Source organism: Epinephelus moara, chromosome 17, assembly GCF_006386435.1.
Source record: "Epinephelus moara isolate mb chromosome 17, YSFRI_EMoa_1.0, whole genome shotgun sequence".
NCBI classification, from domain to species: Eukaryota; Metazoa; Chordata; class Actinopteri; order Perciformes; family Serranidae; genus Epinephelus; species Epinephelus moara.
This window is the reverse complement of record NC_065522.1, coordinates 23,408,089-23,425,229: the sequence shown is the minus strand read 5'-3', so window position 1 is coordinate 23,425,229 and position 17,141 is coordinate 23,408,089. Positions and strand designations below refer to the sequence as shown.

Sequence of the window (17,141 nt, the reverse complement as noted above, 5' to 3'; positions counted from 1 at the left end):
GGTGTTAAATTGTTATTTCTATATTAATGTGGTTTCAGCATTTAAGAGCAGTAGGTAGACCTAATTCACTTTATATACTGCTCTTTAGTTTAACATTTAATGCATCATATTTGATTTGTGGTGTTATGTAGTAAAGTTATTTGTGAGGAGTTAAGGTTAGCCTACTTTAGAACTGAAACCCCACAAGATAATAATACTGGTGGAGAAAATGAAATGCAGTGGTAGAAGAAAGTGACATATAATATAAATACTCAAGTGATGTACCTTTGTTTAACTCAACTGTCCTGTTTAAGGCTATTACTTTACATTGCCATTCTGCACATGGAATTAATGTGCATTAATTAACCAGCTAAAATATAAACTGCCTTGTATTAATTTCATATTAACTTGCTCGATGAATAACACCAACGTCGACACTGGCTTTAAATTAGACTTATTTTGGCTAACATAAAAAAGTAATATTGGCTCGCTAGCTAACTTTAGCTTTAGCTAGCTAGCTAAATTCGCGCTAAACTCTGACGTTCAATCATTTCTTGCCATTTGCATAAGTGTTACCGAGTCCACCATGAAATGAAGCAACGTTACAAATTACTGATCACCATCACTGATCGATTGAGCTGCGTCTGTAACGTAAGGTCCGCCAGCATTCCGGCAACGTTAGCTGGTATACGTAACGTAAGCTAGTTAACGTTAGCCAGTTGAGCTAACGTTAGTAGCCTAGCCTACGTGTTGACCGTTACCTCTCAGGTTAGCTTGCTAAGTATGCAAACGTTATGACGCAGTTAATTTAGCAAAGTTTTAATTACTTTTAGACACCGAAATGATCAGTAACTTACATTTATAGTTTGTAGATCTTACCTTTGAGCGCACAAAATGTCTTTAAGTGTAACAGGAGATAATTTGTTCTGCTGATCCGGTTCAGTGGGTCCAGATAAGTTAACACCGCTAACAGTGTCAAGTTAATGGGTAACGTTTCATCTTCAATGGCAGGAATACAGTTTACTGTCTGTATCTCCAGGGTTTATCTATGACATGGGGTGGGATGCTCAAAATAATGCAAGGTAATGAAATATAAATTACTAAATTAAATATACCATCAGTTGCCAGTTTATTAGGTACTCCAGCTGTGGTCTAATGTGACAGCACTGTAATAAACCCTGCATTATCAGGGTTGTGTTCAGTGTTTGGTGAAAGTATCTTAGAGAGATGTTGATCCAACTTTATGTTCATTTTGGAGGCTGTCTTAACTTGAAAGTTATTACATATTACAATCCAACAGCTCCACAAACTCAGCCTCCAAAATTACAAAAAGTTTAGGGACTGTTCTTTACTATCAGAGGAGGGAGGTGGGTGTGGTGTGACTTGTTTTTTTTGTTTGTTTTTTTTTTCTTTTCTTTTTTTAATTTGACCATCTCTGAAGCTACAAATATTTTTCCTTTTGGGGAACTTTTAAATGAGACAGGTAGGGTAAATTGATTTTGATGAAATATCACAATTTTAAGATTAAGTTTGTATATGTTTCCTGAGGGAAGCTTTCATCACACATGATGTTGGAAATTTGAATATCTAACAGTAGTTTCTATTTTTACCATAGACTGTAAAAATAATGGACGTAGCTACCATAATGTCACCAATTGGTTTTAAGATTTGCATTTTGAAGCCTCGAGTTAGGCATTGCGGCCGCTACCATCTGTCACTCAAAGTGGCTCACCCTTAATTAAGGGTAACTTTAGGCCTTAATAAAATGTAAACGGCTGAGTTATATAAAAATTTCACTTCAGTACAGTTGTCATGAAGTGAGAAATTAGCCATAGAGACCAAAACCAGGCTGTAAACATGTTTATTTCTGCCGTACAGTTGGGTATTTTAACATGAGGGTCTATGGGAATTGACTAGCATCCGGAGCCAGCCTCAAGTGGCCATTAGAGGAACTGCAGTTTTTGGCACTTCTGTGTTGGCTTCATTTTCCAGCTGTAGAGGTTGCAGCTGGTCTATACAGTTTCTGGCTCTGATAAAGAGTGTGATTTTATTTATTTTTTTAAATTCAAAATACGATAATTTAAAGATGTATGTCCCTCTGCTTTGCCAAAATCAAAAATATTCGTAACTCCCCTGTGCTTAAAAATCAGCAGTTTAACTTTCATGAAGGTAGGAACTATTTAATCTGGGTGGCAACTGTGTGCAGATTTTTCTACGTAGAATATTAACCTTTATTGAATGATAAGGCAAGATAAGATGAGGCTTTCTATGAGTGGCGGGGCAGACAGGGACATTATCATCCTGCTATCAAAGGTGCAATTCATGTGTACACTTCAGTTTCTTTCCCAGGAAATGATACTGCTGGAGAGCAGCTCGAGCTATCACGCCAGGCTCTAAGGGACCAGCAACAGGCAAACAGCTAACTCGAAGCCATTTCAAAATATTTAATTCAGACTCAGACACTTTTATTTTCAAGGACAACCCTGGGAATTAATTTCACAGAAACACAGGAGCAATTAATTGTAATAATGGGTGTTACTCATTATTAACCTGTGTAATGAAACTTACCAAGCAAACTGAGCAGGTCTAACAACATGGCTACCGCCGAAACTGTCCAGCTCCACACCCTGAATCTTTGATTTATCAGGAATCTAAACTTTTGTGCAGCTCTGCTGTGGCAGCGTATTTAGACCAGACACTGAGCAACGAGAAACGGGTGAACAACTACCTTTGGCATAATCAGATTTCATTTGAGGTTTTATACCAAAACAGAGTCAACCACAGAGCAACACAGGGGATCTCAGGCCACTTCTGGGGATCCCTGTTGAGTGCGGTTGACCCGGAGAACCACCAGGAGCTCATCAATACCAGTTCAGACCTGATCTTTGAACCACAGAGTTTGGGCCCCGGCATGTCACTGTCCACAGACAAGAGGAAGGTTTTCTACAGTAGTGGGCCAGGGAAAAGCACTGCTACTCTTCTAATCCGTAGTACCCAGTCAGCTCCTAACTTTCAGAGGTGGGTGGTCAGTCTTTCCCAGGACTCTGACTGGACCATTGGTATATGTGACGAACAGTTTGCACAGAACTTGATGTATGGACATGTCTATGGTCTGTGCTGCAAAAATAACAAGCTCAGCTCTCTCCCGACTGCCCGTGATGATGGTTATGTTGCATCAGTTAGTTCAGATGAGGCCATACCACGACCTGAAGTGGTGGAGGTGTTTTGGAACTTTGATGCTTCCTCACTGTCCTTCTTCAGTAAAACTGGACGGCACCAGAGGAAAGAAATAATCACAATTAAGATGAGCCTCAACAACTATGACCTGGCCCCCTTTGTTCAACTAGAAAATGAAAAGGCCCAAAATATCCCCCAGCAACGTTGGACATGCCACTGTGGGAACGTTCACTACAAGGGGGGGGGGGCATCCAGGAAATTGAGAGGAGCAAGGGAGTACCAGTTTCCCCAGGGTAATTGTTCCTGCGGAGCATATATTGGTGACGTATGCATCACAGAGGTGGTTTGTGAACTTCAGTAATGACTGGGACACCACTGATCATTGCTAATCATTATACAAAGCTAAGAAATGCATGGCTACAAATATCAACAGTAATAACATATTTTGCTTTCATTGGATGAGAATAAATATCATTGATTAGTGTTAAATGCAAATATTAGTAATCAGCCAATGCTGGTATCTTTTAGTGTACAAAATACAATTTAGGCACTATAGACACTGCTATGTCTTATTTTGTTTTGGGTGTCACTTACAATGTACACAACACTGTCATTATGTTGTATTGGTGAGGTCTCTGCATTTTCTGGCTGCTTGTTGAAGGTGTTTGTCTCCACCTGCTGGTGGTGAAAGTGTCATTGCTCTCACATTGTGCTTCCTTACAGTCTGAATGATCCAAACTATAATAAAGCCAGAAAACTTTTAAGATGTGGAATGTTTTTATTGACCAGTTAAAACAAATGAATTTAAAAACTGCAGTTTCACACCGATGTGACGAGATGTGATGAGAAAACGAACCAGCACAAATCATATAAAAACAGCTTGGAATGGAGACTCTACAGACAATGTGTGAGGTGAAACCATACCCCAGAATACGGTGTGACACCTCCAAGGAATGACCCCGTAATTTAAAGGTTGTAATAAATCATAATATAAACGTGCACACCACTAACGTAAGCCCACACAAACTGTGGTACTGATCAAGAGCAGCTAGAACGAGAGAGGAGAAAAGCTGCAAATACTTCTATCTTGAACACCTCTGCTATGAATTCAGCACTTAAGGCTATGTACTGCATGTGCTCTAGTGGTGTACTAGCATTCAACATATACTGGTCCATGTATAAAATCTTCTCCCAAAATTCATCTACTACTTAAAATGTATGACACAATCAAAACATATCTGTAGAACAATAACGGAAACTAAATATTAGACTCTTAAAGGTAAACTTTGGTGTTTTTGAACCTGGGCCCTATTTTTCCATGTTTTCATGTCTAAGTGACTCATGGAGACAACAAATTTTAAATTGGTCCAGTCTTGAGAGACAACTGCTGCTGCACTGTAACCACTAAGGGCATGTTTGCACTGTTAATTTACGTCCATTGGAAGTGCTTGTTTGCCACGAACAGGCTCAGATTGTTATTATGAGTGTCCGAAACTCTACTTTTTGCTGATCCAGTCTGTTTATTATTGTGTCTAACCTCCGTGTATGAATGAAAATCGGATTAACGACATTTTAAATGTCTACTGACATTAGAATTTCATGTTGTGTAGACATTAACGTGACAATGTTGTGCAGATGATGGGTTGTTCTCCATACCTAACAACTAAATGTTAGGTATGGATGTTATCCTACATCAAGACGATGTTGGCAAGACACGTTTGGAAGACACTGAGTTTTGGTTAATTTGGTAACTAATAGCAACGTCGCTTGTTGTCAGTGTTCTACGTCAAATTAATATTGGCATTAGATACTGTCCATACACCCAACGTCACAACCTAAATTCAACCAAATATCAACGTCTAACGACATTGGTGGGCAGCTAGGAAGTCTCTCTCAACGACAAGTCTCAGACTTTTCCGCAGTTAGCGAAAAAAATTGCTAAATATTCAGCCATGATGCCGAAAATTCTTCCAGGCACTCCTTTCTCCAACTGTCACTTATGCTTCTTCCGTTGTTCTTCTTGAAACACAAAACCTCTCGCAAGATTTCAAAGCCATTTTTCTCCTTGTGCAATATATGGTCACAATAACAAGCAGTCCAGTTTCATATCTCTGTAGGGATCCCTTCCATAAGCTGTCAGACACTATTATCAACAATCTGAGCCTGTTAGTGGCAAAAACAAGCACTTTCAATGGATGTGAATTAACAGTGCACGATTGCCCGTAGAGACTACATTGCAGACTGTTTTGCTGTGCGGCTGCAGTGCGCTCTCTTAATACTTCAATAATTTCAAAAATTGTTATCGCTTCGACACGAAAAACATGGAAAAGTAAGGTCTGTGCTAAAAAATACCAACATTTAATTTAAATCTTAAATTACAGATCATTTAAGTGCAAAACTTAAAGAGTGTTGGAATGATTACATTTCTAAAGACAGTTCCGATTAGCCTCAGCAGCTGCATTCATATTTAGTACTTTCTAAATAATTCAAGACATTTGCTATGTTTGTATGTGTGTGTGACGGAGGCTTACAGTAAGATCTCGACACAGAGCACAGACACATGTTGTAGATTCTGTTTAAACCTACAACAGATTTGCATAAAAAGAACAATTAAGGAGCTTGCATTGGAATGAGGAGACAACAGACGTTTATCTTACTGTCTAGAGACTCTCTGAGCCCTGAAACACTGCACTGTATGAAATAAGTAACATTCAGAAAACCCAATATACTTAAAATTGCATTGAACCTTAGCTTATGCAGATAACACAACCAATAGGGGTAGAAAAAGGACAGTATTTAGGTATTAATATGAATGCCTGTTCGCTTGTGACTACATGTGGGAGTCGGGCAGTGTTGCAAACTTATCCTTCGACCTGAAGCAGGATCAAGCTGTGTGTTCAGCTGTCGTTGCCGAAGACGGTGTTGAGCTGTTGGGTGACCCTGATGAAGGTCGTCCTGCGGCTCAGCTCCTTCAGTTTGCCTGCCCCAACGTAGGTGCATGTGGACCGGACCCCGCCCAGGACGTCACGTATTGTCTCCTCCACCGGACCTTTGTAAGGAACTTCGACTGTCTTCCCCTCTGATGCTCTGGAAGCGAAACACACTGGGGTTATTCTCAGAGGAGACAGTGTAAACAACTCACACACACCACAAACACATGAGAGAGGCCGGCGTATTTTTCCTTTACACACAAAAATAACTGTGACTCTGACCTGTACTCAGCCACGCCTCCTGCGTGTTTCTTCATCGCCGTGTCGGAGCTCATTCCGTAGAACAGTTTGTATTTCTTGCCGTTTTTCTCAATGACCTCTCCCCCGCTTTCCATGTGGCCAGCGAGCATACCACCCAGCATCACAAAGTCCGCTCCAGCACCTGGGAGCAAACGTAAGGTGAGAAGCTTGTTTTTGACAGAAAGAATTCTCGCTGTAGTTGGAATATGAGTGCAACTTAAAAACACGGCAATTTACCAAAAGCCTTTGAGACATCTCCTGGGCAAGTACATCCCCCATCCTGTGTGAAAGAGATGAGAGGAGAAGACAAAACACAATGTTATGAGTGTGACTGTATGTTTATCACTGCTGCACGTACACCCTGGAAACACAAGATAAGGCTGTACATTCTCAGGGTGAAATAAACGTCTAACAAACTACACTGACCGTGGGAAGAGAAGAGTGGACGGAAAACCCTGGGTTACACACAGTAACATTATACAGGCTATTTTATGAGGTAACCAAAGACATTAAAGATAGATTAATCAGTAGTTTCTATCATAAGTATCAGTTTAAGAGAACAGTTCTTGTCTGGAGTTAGATGGTATGATCAACATGAACCTCAAACCATTAGCTAGTTAGCTTAGGATAAAGCATGAAGACTGGAAACAGGGCAAGATATCTGAATATGGTGATTTCAGAAAGAACTAGGCTAGCTGTTTCCCCTGTTTCAAGCCCATATGCTAAGCTAAGCTAACTGGCTACAGCTTCCCATTTAGCACACAGACATGAGAGTGGTATCAATCTTCTCATCTAAAGGCCCAATAAACCAAACTGACATCAAAGAGCTAGTGGCGACAAAGGCCAACTGTTGCATCACCTCACATTGCCTGTGTCTAGGCCAAAAAGTTGCACCTGAACACACCGTAAAGACTACAGCCAACAGCCAACTAGCATGTATGTTCTGCACCTGCGTGAGAGGAAGTAACTCTCCATACCAACAGGCTGCAGTAGTCTGTATTTGTCGGTAAAAAAGAGAAACCAGAAGACAGATAGGACAGACACAAGATGCTAGTTAGCCAGTTAGCACATTTACAACACGATTTTCAAAAGAACCAAGGATATTCACTGTGCGCTAGCAAACAATAACACAATTACAAACCTTTCATGGCAAAGAGCTCAACTGCTAAAAAGAATAATCTTACCTAATATAACAAGTTTTTTGTTGTCGATTTCATGCCCTCTTGACTTAAGTTAAGCAGCAGTTTGTTTACTTTCCTCATTTCCGTTTCTCTTCACGTGTGCTAAGGTGCACTGCCAATCAACATGTTTCAACATGCCGAATTGGTTAAAAAAAAAAAAAAGCAGACAAAGGCTAACTAGTGCCAACGGTGCAGGACACCACAAAATCTACGGCACCAGACACTCACCAACCTGACACTGACCGACAGCAGACCATCAGCTCGATGTGTCAGGGTTCTTACTCTCAGCTAGAACACAAATAATAACTTCCCAAAATGCCAAACTATGCCTTTAACAATAACTATGGACAACAATAACTAAATGTAAATTATTATTAAATCACTGTGAGTCACTCACAGAGATGATGTGGCCGCCCAAGCCATGGGCTGCATCTGCACACTCGATCACAGCGCTGAGCTGCGGGTACCCCACCCCTGTCTTCTTGCGGGTGGTACACACGGAGCCTGTAGAGAAGACACAAAGGCAAGAGATGACTCATAACATTTCTGGTCTGCACTCCATGGTTTACAAACAGGAAACAGCACATGCAAGAGCTGTTTGTGGTCTGTTTGATCTGTATGTGCATAATGAATGAGTGTTACTACACAGCAAATATCCATCTCAACAAGAAGAGACAGGAAAGTATGTAACGTTAATTTAATCACCTGGTCCGATGCCTACTTTGATGATGTCAGCGCCAGCCAGGATCAGCTCCTCCACCATCTCTCCTGTCACCACGTTTCCTGCCTGTGCAAAACAACAACAAATATAAAAAAAATGTTTTATTGATTACTCATCCAAGAAATGTGGACTTGTGAAATTTTTCAGCCGTGCACACTGCAGTTTACAGGCAGGCATTTACGTACCATTATAGTGTGAGAGGGGAACTTTTCTCTGACATCTTTGACGAAGTGGACAAAGTGTTCAGAGTAGCCATTGGCCACGTCTACACAGATATACTGCAGCTCTGGCACCGCCGCCACGACGGCTGAAATCTTGTCAAAGTCCCCTTCCCCAGTCCCTGTGCTGATAGCTACACTCTGCCAGACAAACAGAGAAGAGAAAGACGTGTGTTACAATAAATATTACTCCCTGACATAAAGGGTTACATAATAATTCTTCAGTTGACACTTTGAGTACCTTCAGGCATTCGGGATTCTTTTTTGCAAACTCCGACCAGTCATCCACGGTGTAATGTTTGTGAATTGCAGTGAAGAGAGAGAACTAGTGGAAGAGAGAATAAAAAACAGAGCAATTGAGATATTTATGCAGAGACATGATGCACACACAGCAAAGTGCGGCAACTGAAAAATGGTTCACATCGTCAATGACATCTAATGGCCACTAGGGGCTGCTATTCTACCTGAGAGCATGGATGAATAAACAAAACAATAAATGAATACATGAGTAGGTTTGTTTTGTTTTTTTTTTATATCAAGATAGCTAAAATAATCTAAAAGGCTAAGAGGACCCTGAATTATGACATACAGCGGTTTGCGTCATTCGTTACGATAACAAGAACACAAAAAAGATGATACACACGCCACCAATACTTTTCTGTTCTATCTCCATCTATCTGAAGTTTTGCTCCTCACTTGTACAGAGGTGTGTTGGAAAATATAGTTGGACTATTGGACGAGTATTTCAATGATTACCTGATACGTTGCAACTTGTTCTTTTTTTTTCGAGGGAAGAGGGCCAATTTTTGTCATTTTATTTTGCACCTACCTCTGAAGAACGAGACTGAGTCACTGCTCCGCCATCATTTTAACCAAACTAGAGTTGGTGATTGTTGGACCGTAGACAAACCAACTGATTTGTTGAGTTTTCTTGTGTTTCTCTGGAGTCTGAATGAAGTGTACGAATATATCGACAATCACTGATTGTTGGGCTAATGGAGGCCAGTTGGAAAATCACTGGAGACCTTTGTTCAAGACCCTGCAGATGAACTCAAAAAGACAACCTAGACCACCAAGATCAAGTGGACAGATGATCATTTGCGTGAGTATTTTTGTCACCTTACACTATGTCTTGGCCAAAAAAAGCTATTGGCTAGAGTGGTGATACACAGCCTCCAGGCACTATACTATACAATAAGGCATGTTTGTTGCTAGAAAAAAAAAAAAGTCAAACAGTGTAGTAGCTTATTTCAGGCGCCTTTACTTTCTGTAAACAGATCCTCCTTTAGAACGCCCACATCCACATGCTGGACAGGTCTGGAAAGTATTTCTAGCCAAAGTGGGAAGAGCTTGGGTACACTCCCAGTGAATGTTGGCACTGTGATAAAGCTTTGCAAGAGGGAAAGCTCAGAAAAACTCAGCTTTTGATATCAATACAGCATGCACAGAGGATTGTATTGCTTTAAAAACGTGGCAAATCTCTCCTTTAAGTCCTGGCATCTAGGAAACATGACTGAAAAGGCGTGATCACCACTTGTTTTCATGTGGTCTTTCGTGAAGTAAATAAGAAAAGTCTTGGCCTGTTCTCATTCATGAGCCTGCTATGTAATAAAGGGATTATAAGGCATTTTAGTGCTCACTGCTTAGACTGAATTTAGGTTCACTCCACTCAGTATGAGAGAAAATAATAACTCTACGGAGCTGGATAATGAGCGATTTATGCACATCCCATGTGATGCATCCCCTACCGGATGCAAAGCCACGGCCATCTCAAAGGTCCCAACAGTGTCCATGTTTGCAGCGATGATGGGGATCCCTCTGTAGCTGCCCTTGGAGTTCCTGAAAATGAAGCTCCTCAGCAGGTCTACCTGCAAGAGGGAAGGACAATAATGATTCGCAATGTGTTACTGCAGTCACAGGGCAGCAGGAGCCTTTATTGAACAGACGCAGCTTTGTGGCTTCAGGGTCATTGCTTGAATTCTTTAACCAGCTGGTAAGACGTGAATGAGGGCTAGAATGTTTCCCTGAAAGTTAAGGACTCCCAAATGGGTGTGTGCTCACTCAAATGACCTTACCAGGGATGACTAAAAGGTTCAGATAATGGAAACATCTGTATTTAGGTCAGTCAGGTTTAATGTGGAAAAAAAAAACTCCACATCTGTTACACCTACGTCGCTCCTTGACTTGAGTGTGCTCCGCTTGGGACGGAGGAGCACATCCTTGAAGTCCAGCTTGATGTCATTCTCAATGCGAGGCATTTTGGAAACAGGGCAGGTTGTGTAACAGAAAATAAAGTGAACTGGAGCAGTTGGTCCAATAATGTGGATCTGTGAAGGAGAGGGAGGTCAGAGTTAGGGTGCTGGCTTTTAGCTCAGTCTTTTCCCATTGTTACACCCCCTTGTCCACCCTTAATACACTCACATATGGTCAGCAAATGCCATTAGCTGAGTTACATCAGGCATGGCTCAAGTTAAGGTCTGACAGTAATTAAGGGCACACATCCGTCTCACAGTCAAAGGATAGCTCAAAATTAGCCTGAACTGTAATTACAACTATGTGGGAATGTAATAAAGCTATCACAAGCTAGCTTTAAATATGTTTAAACGCTACTGAAAATGCTACTGCTAATGCTATTCACACTAAACCACACCAGACAGATCTGAACAACGTTGCTTCTTTAGCCTCGGTGTCAAAATTCAAGGTTAGCTATGCTACGTCGGTTTAAAGCCTCACATTTTAATTAACTTGAAAAGCATTGCTTACCTCAACACAAACTATACATTAGTAAATAACTGAGTTATCTTATATATTTAGCAAAATAAAGTACCTACCTTTAGGAAAGTGTGGTTGATTTTGCTCCGTGCCGCTGATTTTCCACCGGTGTGCGCGCGGGAAGCTTTACGGAGGCGGACACCAACTGACAGCCGCCTTGTAGTTTTTAAACGTCTTAAGCTAGTTGGCGGAGCGCGGAAAAAAACTACAAATGTAAAAGTCGCTTTAGGGCACGTCGCGCTGGTGTCGTAAGGTTTGTTTTCGATATTCAGGAAACAAGTGTCGGGTTGCTTTTGTTGTGGCGATACTCACGCCAGTGTAAGATAATTTTCAGGGCATATTTTATTCCTTTTATCCGACGGTAAATTGAGCGAACGTAAAGTCCGACATTAAGGCGAAGCGGAACCGTTGACATACAATCAAGGGGGCGGTGGGATTCACCGAGGAACACAGGAAATGACCGTTGAATTTTCTTTGGAAGGGAATATCGAGTTTCCTCACAAAAAATACAGTATTATCATTATCTTATATCAAATTATTGAACTAGTTAACGAATAATCATAATACTTACCCGCTACCAATTATTTGGTAATAAGCACATCAACAAATATGCTGATTAAAGTGAAGGTAAGGCAAACAGATACAACGATTAACCCGGTTTAACAGTTAGCTAAACATTTGATTAGTTATCACTACTGAGTTGTGTCCAGTGTCATAATGTGCTCAACAGTGACCTGAAATGTTTTTAATCCCAGACACTCACAGGCAAAGAGATAGAGATTGACATAGAGCCCACAGATAAGGTATGTAAATGTCTTTTAACTCCTATAATGTAATTTACGCTGATGTGAACCTGCCACTGAGTGTGTGTTAAAGCATGTTTTACATCCACTTCCCTTTCAGGTGGAGCGGATCAAAGAAAGGGTGGAGGAGAAAGAAGGGATCCCCCCGCAGCAGCAGAGGTTGATCTACAGTGGGAAACAGATGTAAGATTAAGATGCCTTTTATATCCACAGCCTTAATATTATGCATTATTTTATTGTCAACATATCTCATGCAAACCACACTAACAATGACTTGATCCTGGTTACAAATACTGCTTATAAAGCCTGATATAGTTAAATCCTCTGTGCCATATACATCCATTGATGTCAAAAAACACTTAAAACACATCAGTGAGCCAGACTGTTGCACTCATCTTTTCTCTCTCTTCTTACTCTTTATGGTTTTAGTATTGCTTGTTACAAACTGCAGCATCCTGCCTTTTTAGTTTAGAATAAAGACCCCTTTTAAATATTTATCATAGAAGGATTTCTCCCTCCCCTTTGTCTTTATTCTCAGGAACGATGAGAAAACAGCAGCAGACTACAAAATCCAAGGAGGCTCTGTTCTCCATCTGGTGCTCGCCCTGCGAGGAGGACAGGCGCTGCGCTCTCCCAGAAGCCCATACTCCAAGCCTGCGTTGTAGCCCACACTTGGAAACATGCCTTAGCCTTTTGCAATGCCTACACCAAGCGGATGCAGCGAAGACACTCGGCCACCAGTTGTGGAGTCACCAGCGGCATTGTAAGCAACACAGAGCCATTGATAGGAAGAGTTAGATCAGGTTCTACTTGTGGCAGCCACTTCACCTGCAGCCAGAAATGTGTTGGCTGCAAACACTTCCCCCACCTGAAACAATGCCATGGTGAGACACTCCACATGTTAAAAGCTGCCCTGGCCAATAAGGCAAAGTTACTTTCAGAATGAAACAAAGCTTTGGCTAAAGATTTATAATCCAGAGCTAATTTGGCTGCTACTGAAAACTGCACTGTTCAGTTTTCAATCACACTCTGTCTCTTTCTGCGGCTCTGCATGTAAGAATCTATCTTCGTTACAGAGATAATTGTAGCGTGAAGATGCTTCATGGAAGCTCATCCCTGGATTACAGTCTTTGCCTTCAGAGTTTAAGGGTTTACTTTTTCTGCCTCTTTCATGTTTTATTCAGTTATCAGAGGCTCATGGGTGTATCAGTATATCAAAGGTCACTTACGCTTGTGAAGCACCCATTGCAAACCACACATTTGTTACATTTGCACGCACTTACCCATTATATCAACGTTTCTAAAGTGAAGTGGTATATGAGCTGACTTTGTTATCAGGAAGTTGAGGGGATGATAAATAGCGTGACGCTAAGACAGGACGCTTTCCAAGCTGCAGATCATTGTTTGAGCTTAACAATGAACAAAACTGGTTGTGATTTAGTGAGTCATTGCTGTTTTTCCAGCATTTTTTAGGCTCTAAGTGACGGTGTTTTGTAGCAACCTGTTGTTGTTTTTTTCCAGCTTGGATTGTGCTCCTAAAACAGACTATTTTTAAGCCAAAACATGATCTTTTCCGAACCACAAGTGAGTGATTTTTGTGCCTAAACATAACCTAATGTTAACCACAGTGCTGTTGAATCACAAAGTTATCCCCTACATAATAACATGCAAATGTAACACATCTGTGGTCAGCATAAATGTCGACTTTTTTTTTCTGACGATAGGGTTGTAGATGGACAACAGCGTAGTTAAGGAATAGTTTGACATTTTAGGAAATACATTTATGACTTTTTGACTGGAAGTTAGAGAATAAGTGAATAAGAGTATTTCACTAAATTTCAGTCTGATCCTATAAGAGAAAACATTGCTGTGTGTGTAGGAAAACTTCCCGCCACAACTTCTAAATCATGTTCCACAGTTTGCTTTACACCTGCTTCATAAGTAGACTGCCCATTCAGCAGAACAATGTTCTATAATTTTATTAGAATTTAGTTAAGAGCAATTTGAGTGCATTTTACTTTTGCAAGAAAACAAGGAACATGGCATCCACGGTGTAATCTGACATTGGCCTCAGTGTATATGGATATTGATGTTAGGTTTTGTTTGTGTGTTCAGAGACATAAGCCCCGCCCCCCTTCAGTGTGTACAGAATCATGTGACATGGACCTACGCTGTCTGTAGAATAAACTTAAGTTTAAAAATGCCATTTTGTGTTCTTCATAAATACATTCAGAGATGTTTAAAACGGCTGTACAAAGGAGACGAGAACATTCTTATATATTTTTTTATTCTTGTCACACACTCACCACCAATATGTACATTTACAGTTTAACACAAAAATAGACTTAAGTTTGAGAGATGTCAAAATGGCTCTCAGGATGGTAGGTAGACTGCAAACTGCAACTCAAATTAGAGACCAATGTGTACACAAAATGATTTGGAAATAACATTTTTATCAGGCAGAGTGTTGGAGTGCGATGATGTATTGCTTGGATTAGTAGTACATGACTGTTATAACATAGAAAACTTCACATTTCCCCCACATCGAAGGCTTGTTTTGGTCTGAATTAAAGCAAGACGTTGGAGGTTGCAGCTTGAAAGGGAACCTTGAGCAGCAGGGAAGTGAGTCAGAACAAAATCAGCATTGTTACACTTAAGATTTTAAACAGTTAAGCAGGTGAAGCTCCAAGTCTGCACAGATTACATTGCCATATCACATGAAGTTGCAGCATTTGACTTCTGAGGTGGAAGCATTTTCAAGCCTCATTTATGTACAGTTACGGTCTTGCTGGGAAATGTGAAAGTTCATGTCAGAAAACTGAGGATGGTGTCTTGACGTAGGAAGAATTTAATCATACTTTGAAACGATCGCACAGCAGGGTGAAGATAAAAACAGGGAGCATTTTCTTACATATATAAATGAGGCCCTGAATTACAAATTCAAACCTTAGTCAGTGGTTTTTATTTACTAAAAGACATTAGACAGACTGCCATGACATCTGTGTATGCTGTAAATACACAATAACCATACAGGCACAAAACACAATCATTGTACTTGTAAAGACATCACAGACACCCTGTTCCCCTTAACACAAGAAACCCGCACAATACTGGCCGAACTTAAATGATACTGTCTTGATATAACGATTCACATGTCCTCTGTTTTTTGGGATCGCTTATAAGATTGAGACTCCTGAGGAAATAAATATCTATAAGCACCAGTACATTCAGCACTAACAGACTGGATTTCAAAGAGGCAACCAGTTAAATGGGTTGAATTTTCAAGGTTTGAAGGTTTCAGGCAGTGTATGTGCAGAAGGCAGTGGGGATGCCCTGAGACACCGATAGATTATATAAAGACAAGAGTACATAATGTGTGTTAATGTTTGCAGGTGTACTGTTACTTTAATATACAGCATAGATACATAACTATAACCAGACGACACAGAATGGATTCATTCAGGGTTCAGTTTTTTTTGCTGGTGTCTATACTAATATTGCACTAAAAATTCTTCTACTGAGTTTTATGAATCAAAAAAATAGCTGATTTTTTTTTTTTTTTTAATGTAAAGCTCTAATTTCTACAACTTACGGAGCCCCTAAATGTCCCATCTTGTACATAGAAGGTAATAAAGCCTGTCTTGTGGGAACAAGTAATAATCTTGTGAGAAGAAGTTATCTTGTGCACATAAGTTATTTATCATTGGGGACAACCTAATTACCTTGTAGGCACAAGTTATTTGTCTTGTGGGAACAAGCAAATAATCTTTACTTGTTCCCCAAGATAATTAACTTGTGCCCACAAGGTAATTAGGTTGTCCCCAATGATAAATAACTTGTTCCCAGAAGACAAATAACTTGTGCCTACAAGTTAGTTATCTCGTTCCCACAAGATAATTAACTTTTTTCCCCAAGGTAAATAACTTATGCTCACCAAGTAATTAACTTGTTCCCACAAGATTAATAACGTGCCCACAAGATAATTAACTCGTTCCCACAAATTAATTAACTTGTTCCCACAAGATAATTCATTTTTTCCCTCAAGGGTAAATAATTTATGCTCACCACATAATTAATTTTTTCCCACAAGATTAGTATCTTGTGAGTACAAGATAATTACTAGTTCCCACAAGATAATTAACTTGTTTCCACAAGTTAAAGGCTTGTGCCCACAAGTTAATGATTTTGTTCCCACAAAATTATTAACCTGTTCCCACAAGATAATTAACTTGTTCCTTCAAGGTAAATAACTTATGCTCACCAAATAATTAACTTGTTCCCACAAGTTTAATAACTTGTGCGCACAAGATAATTAACTAATTCCCTCAAATTAATTAACTTTTTCTCACAAGAATGATATCTTGTGAGTACAAGCTAATAACTAGTTCCCACAAGATAATTAACTTGTTCCCATAAGATAATTAACTTGTTTCCACAAGTTCTAAAAACTTGTGCACAGAAGTTAATGATCTTGTGGGAACAAGATCATTAACTTGTTCCCCCAAGGTATATATGCTCACCAAATAATGAACTTGCTCCCACAAGTTTAGTAACTTGTGTGCACAAGATAATTAACTTGTTCCCCCAAGGTATATATGCTCACCAAATAATGAACTCTTTACCACAAGTTTAATAACTTGTGCACACAAGGTAATTAACTTGTTCCCACAAATTAATTAACTTGTTCCCACGAGATAATAACTAGTTTCCACAAGATGAATAACTTGCGTGCAGAAGATAAAAAATGTCACCTTTCAGGACTTTAGGGGCTCGGCAATAACCTAAATAAAGAACAAAAACATTTAAACACAGCTAGATGGCAAGCTACAAAAATACTTTTTTCGTAAAACATGTAAGACAATCAATGCCTCTTTAAAAAATAAAAAATCACACAGGCATTCACATGTGTCGGTGTAGGGATTTGCACACAAACAATGCAAATGTGGTGGTGAACACTATCATGTCTTGCCTATGATGTTCTTTCATGTGTCCGTGCTGGACTTGCAGTTTTAACGGGTTAATTATCAGTGTAGTGTCCATACTAGTATACACTTTTTTTT

General features: G+C 39.9%; 2 protein-coding genes across 2 annotated transcripts; one reads left to right on the top strand and one right to left on the bottom strand.

Moving 5' to 3' along the window:
• Positions 1-3,914: 3,914 nt before the first annotated feature.
• On the bottom strand, positions 3,915-11,486 carry gmpr2 (guanosine monophosphate reductase 2). Its single transcript, XM_050066602.1, has 10 exons — positions 11,338-11,486; positions 10,678-10,833; positions 10,255-10,374; positions 8,748-8,831; positions 8,474-8,647; positions 8,273-8,354; positions 7,965-8,071; positions 6,624-6,666; positions 6,369-6,528; positions 3,915-6,243 (listed from the first exon to the last, which is right to left on the bottom strand). Exons 2-10 carry the CDS (start codon positions 10,762-10,764, stop codon positions 6,054-6,056), a joined length of 1,047 nt encoding a protein of 348 aa, XP_049922559.1. The 5' UTR covers positions 10,765-10,833; positions 11,338-11,486; the 3' UTR covers positions 3,915-6,053.
• Positions 11,487-11,552: 66 nt separating this feature from the next.
• nedd8 (NEDD8 ubiquitin like modifier) lies at positions 11,553-14,287 on the top strand. Its single transcript, XM_050066607.1, has 4 exons — positions 11,553-11,905; positions 12,034-12,081; positions 12,182-12,264; positions 12,620-14,287. Exons 1-4 carry the CDS (start codon positions 11,888-11,890, stop codon positions 12,744-12,746), a joined length of 276 nt encoding a protein of 91 aa, XP_049922564.1. The 5' UTR covers positions 11,553-11,887; the 3' UTR covers positions 12,747-14,287.
• Positions 14,288-17,141: the final 2,854 nt, after the last annotated feature.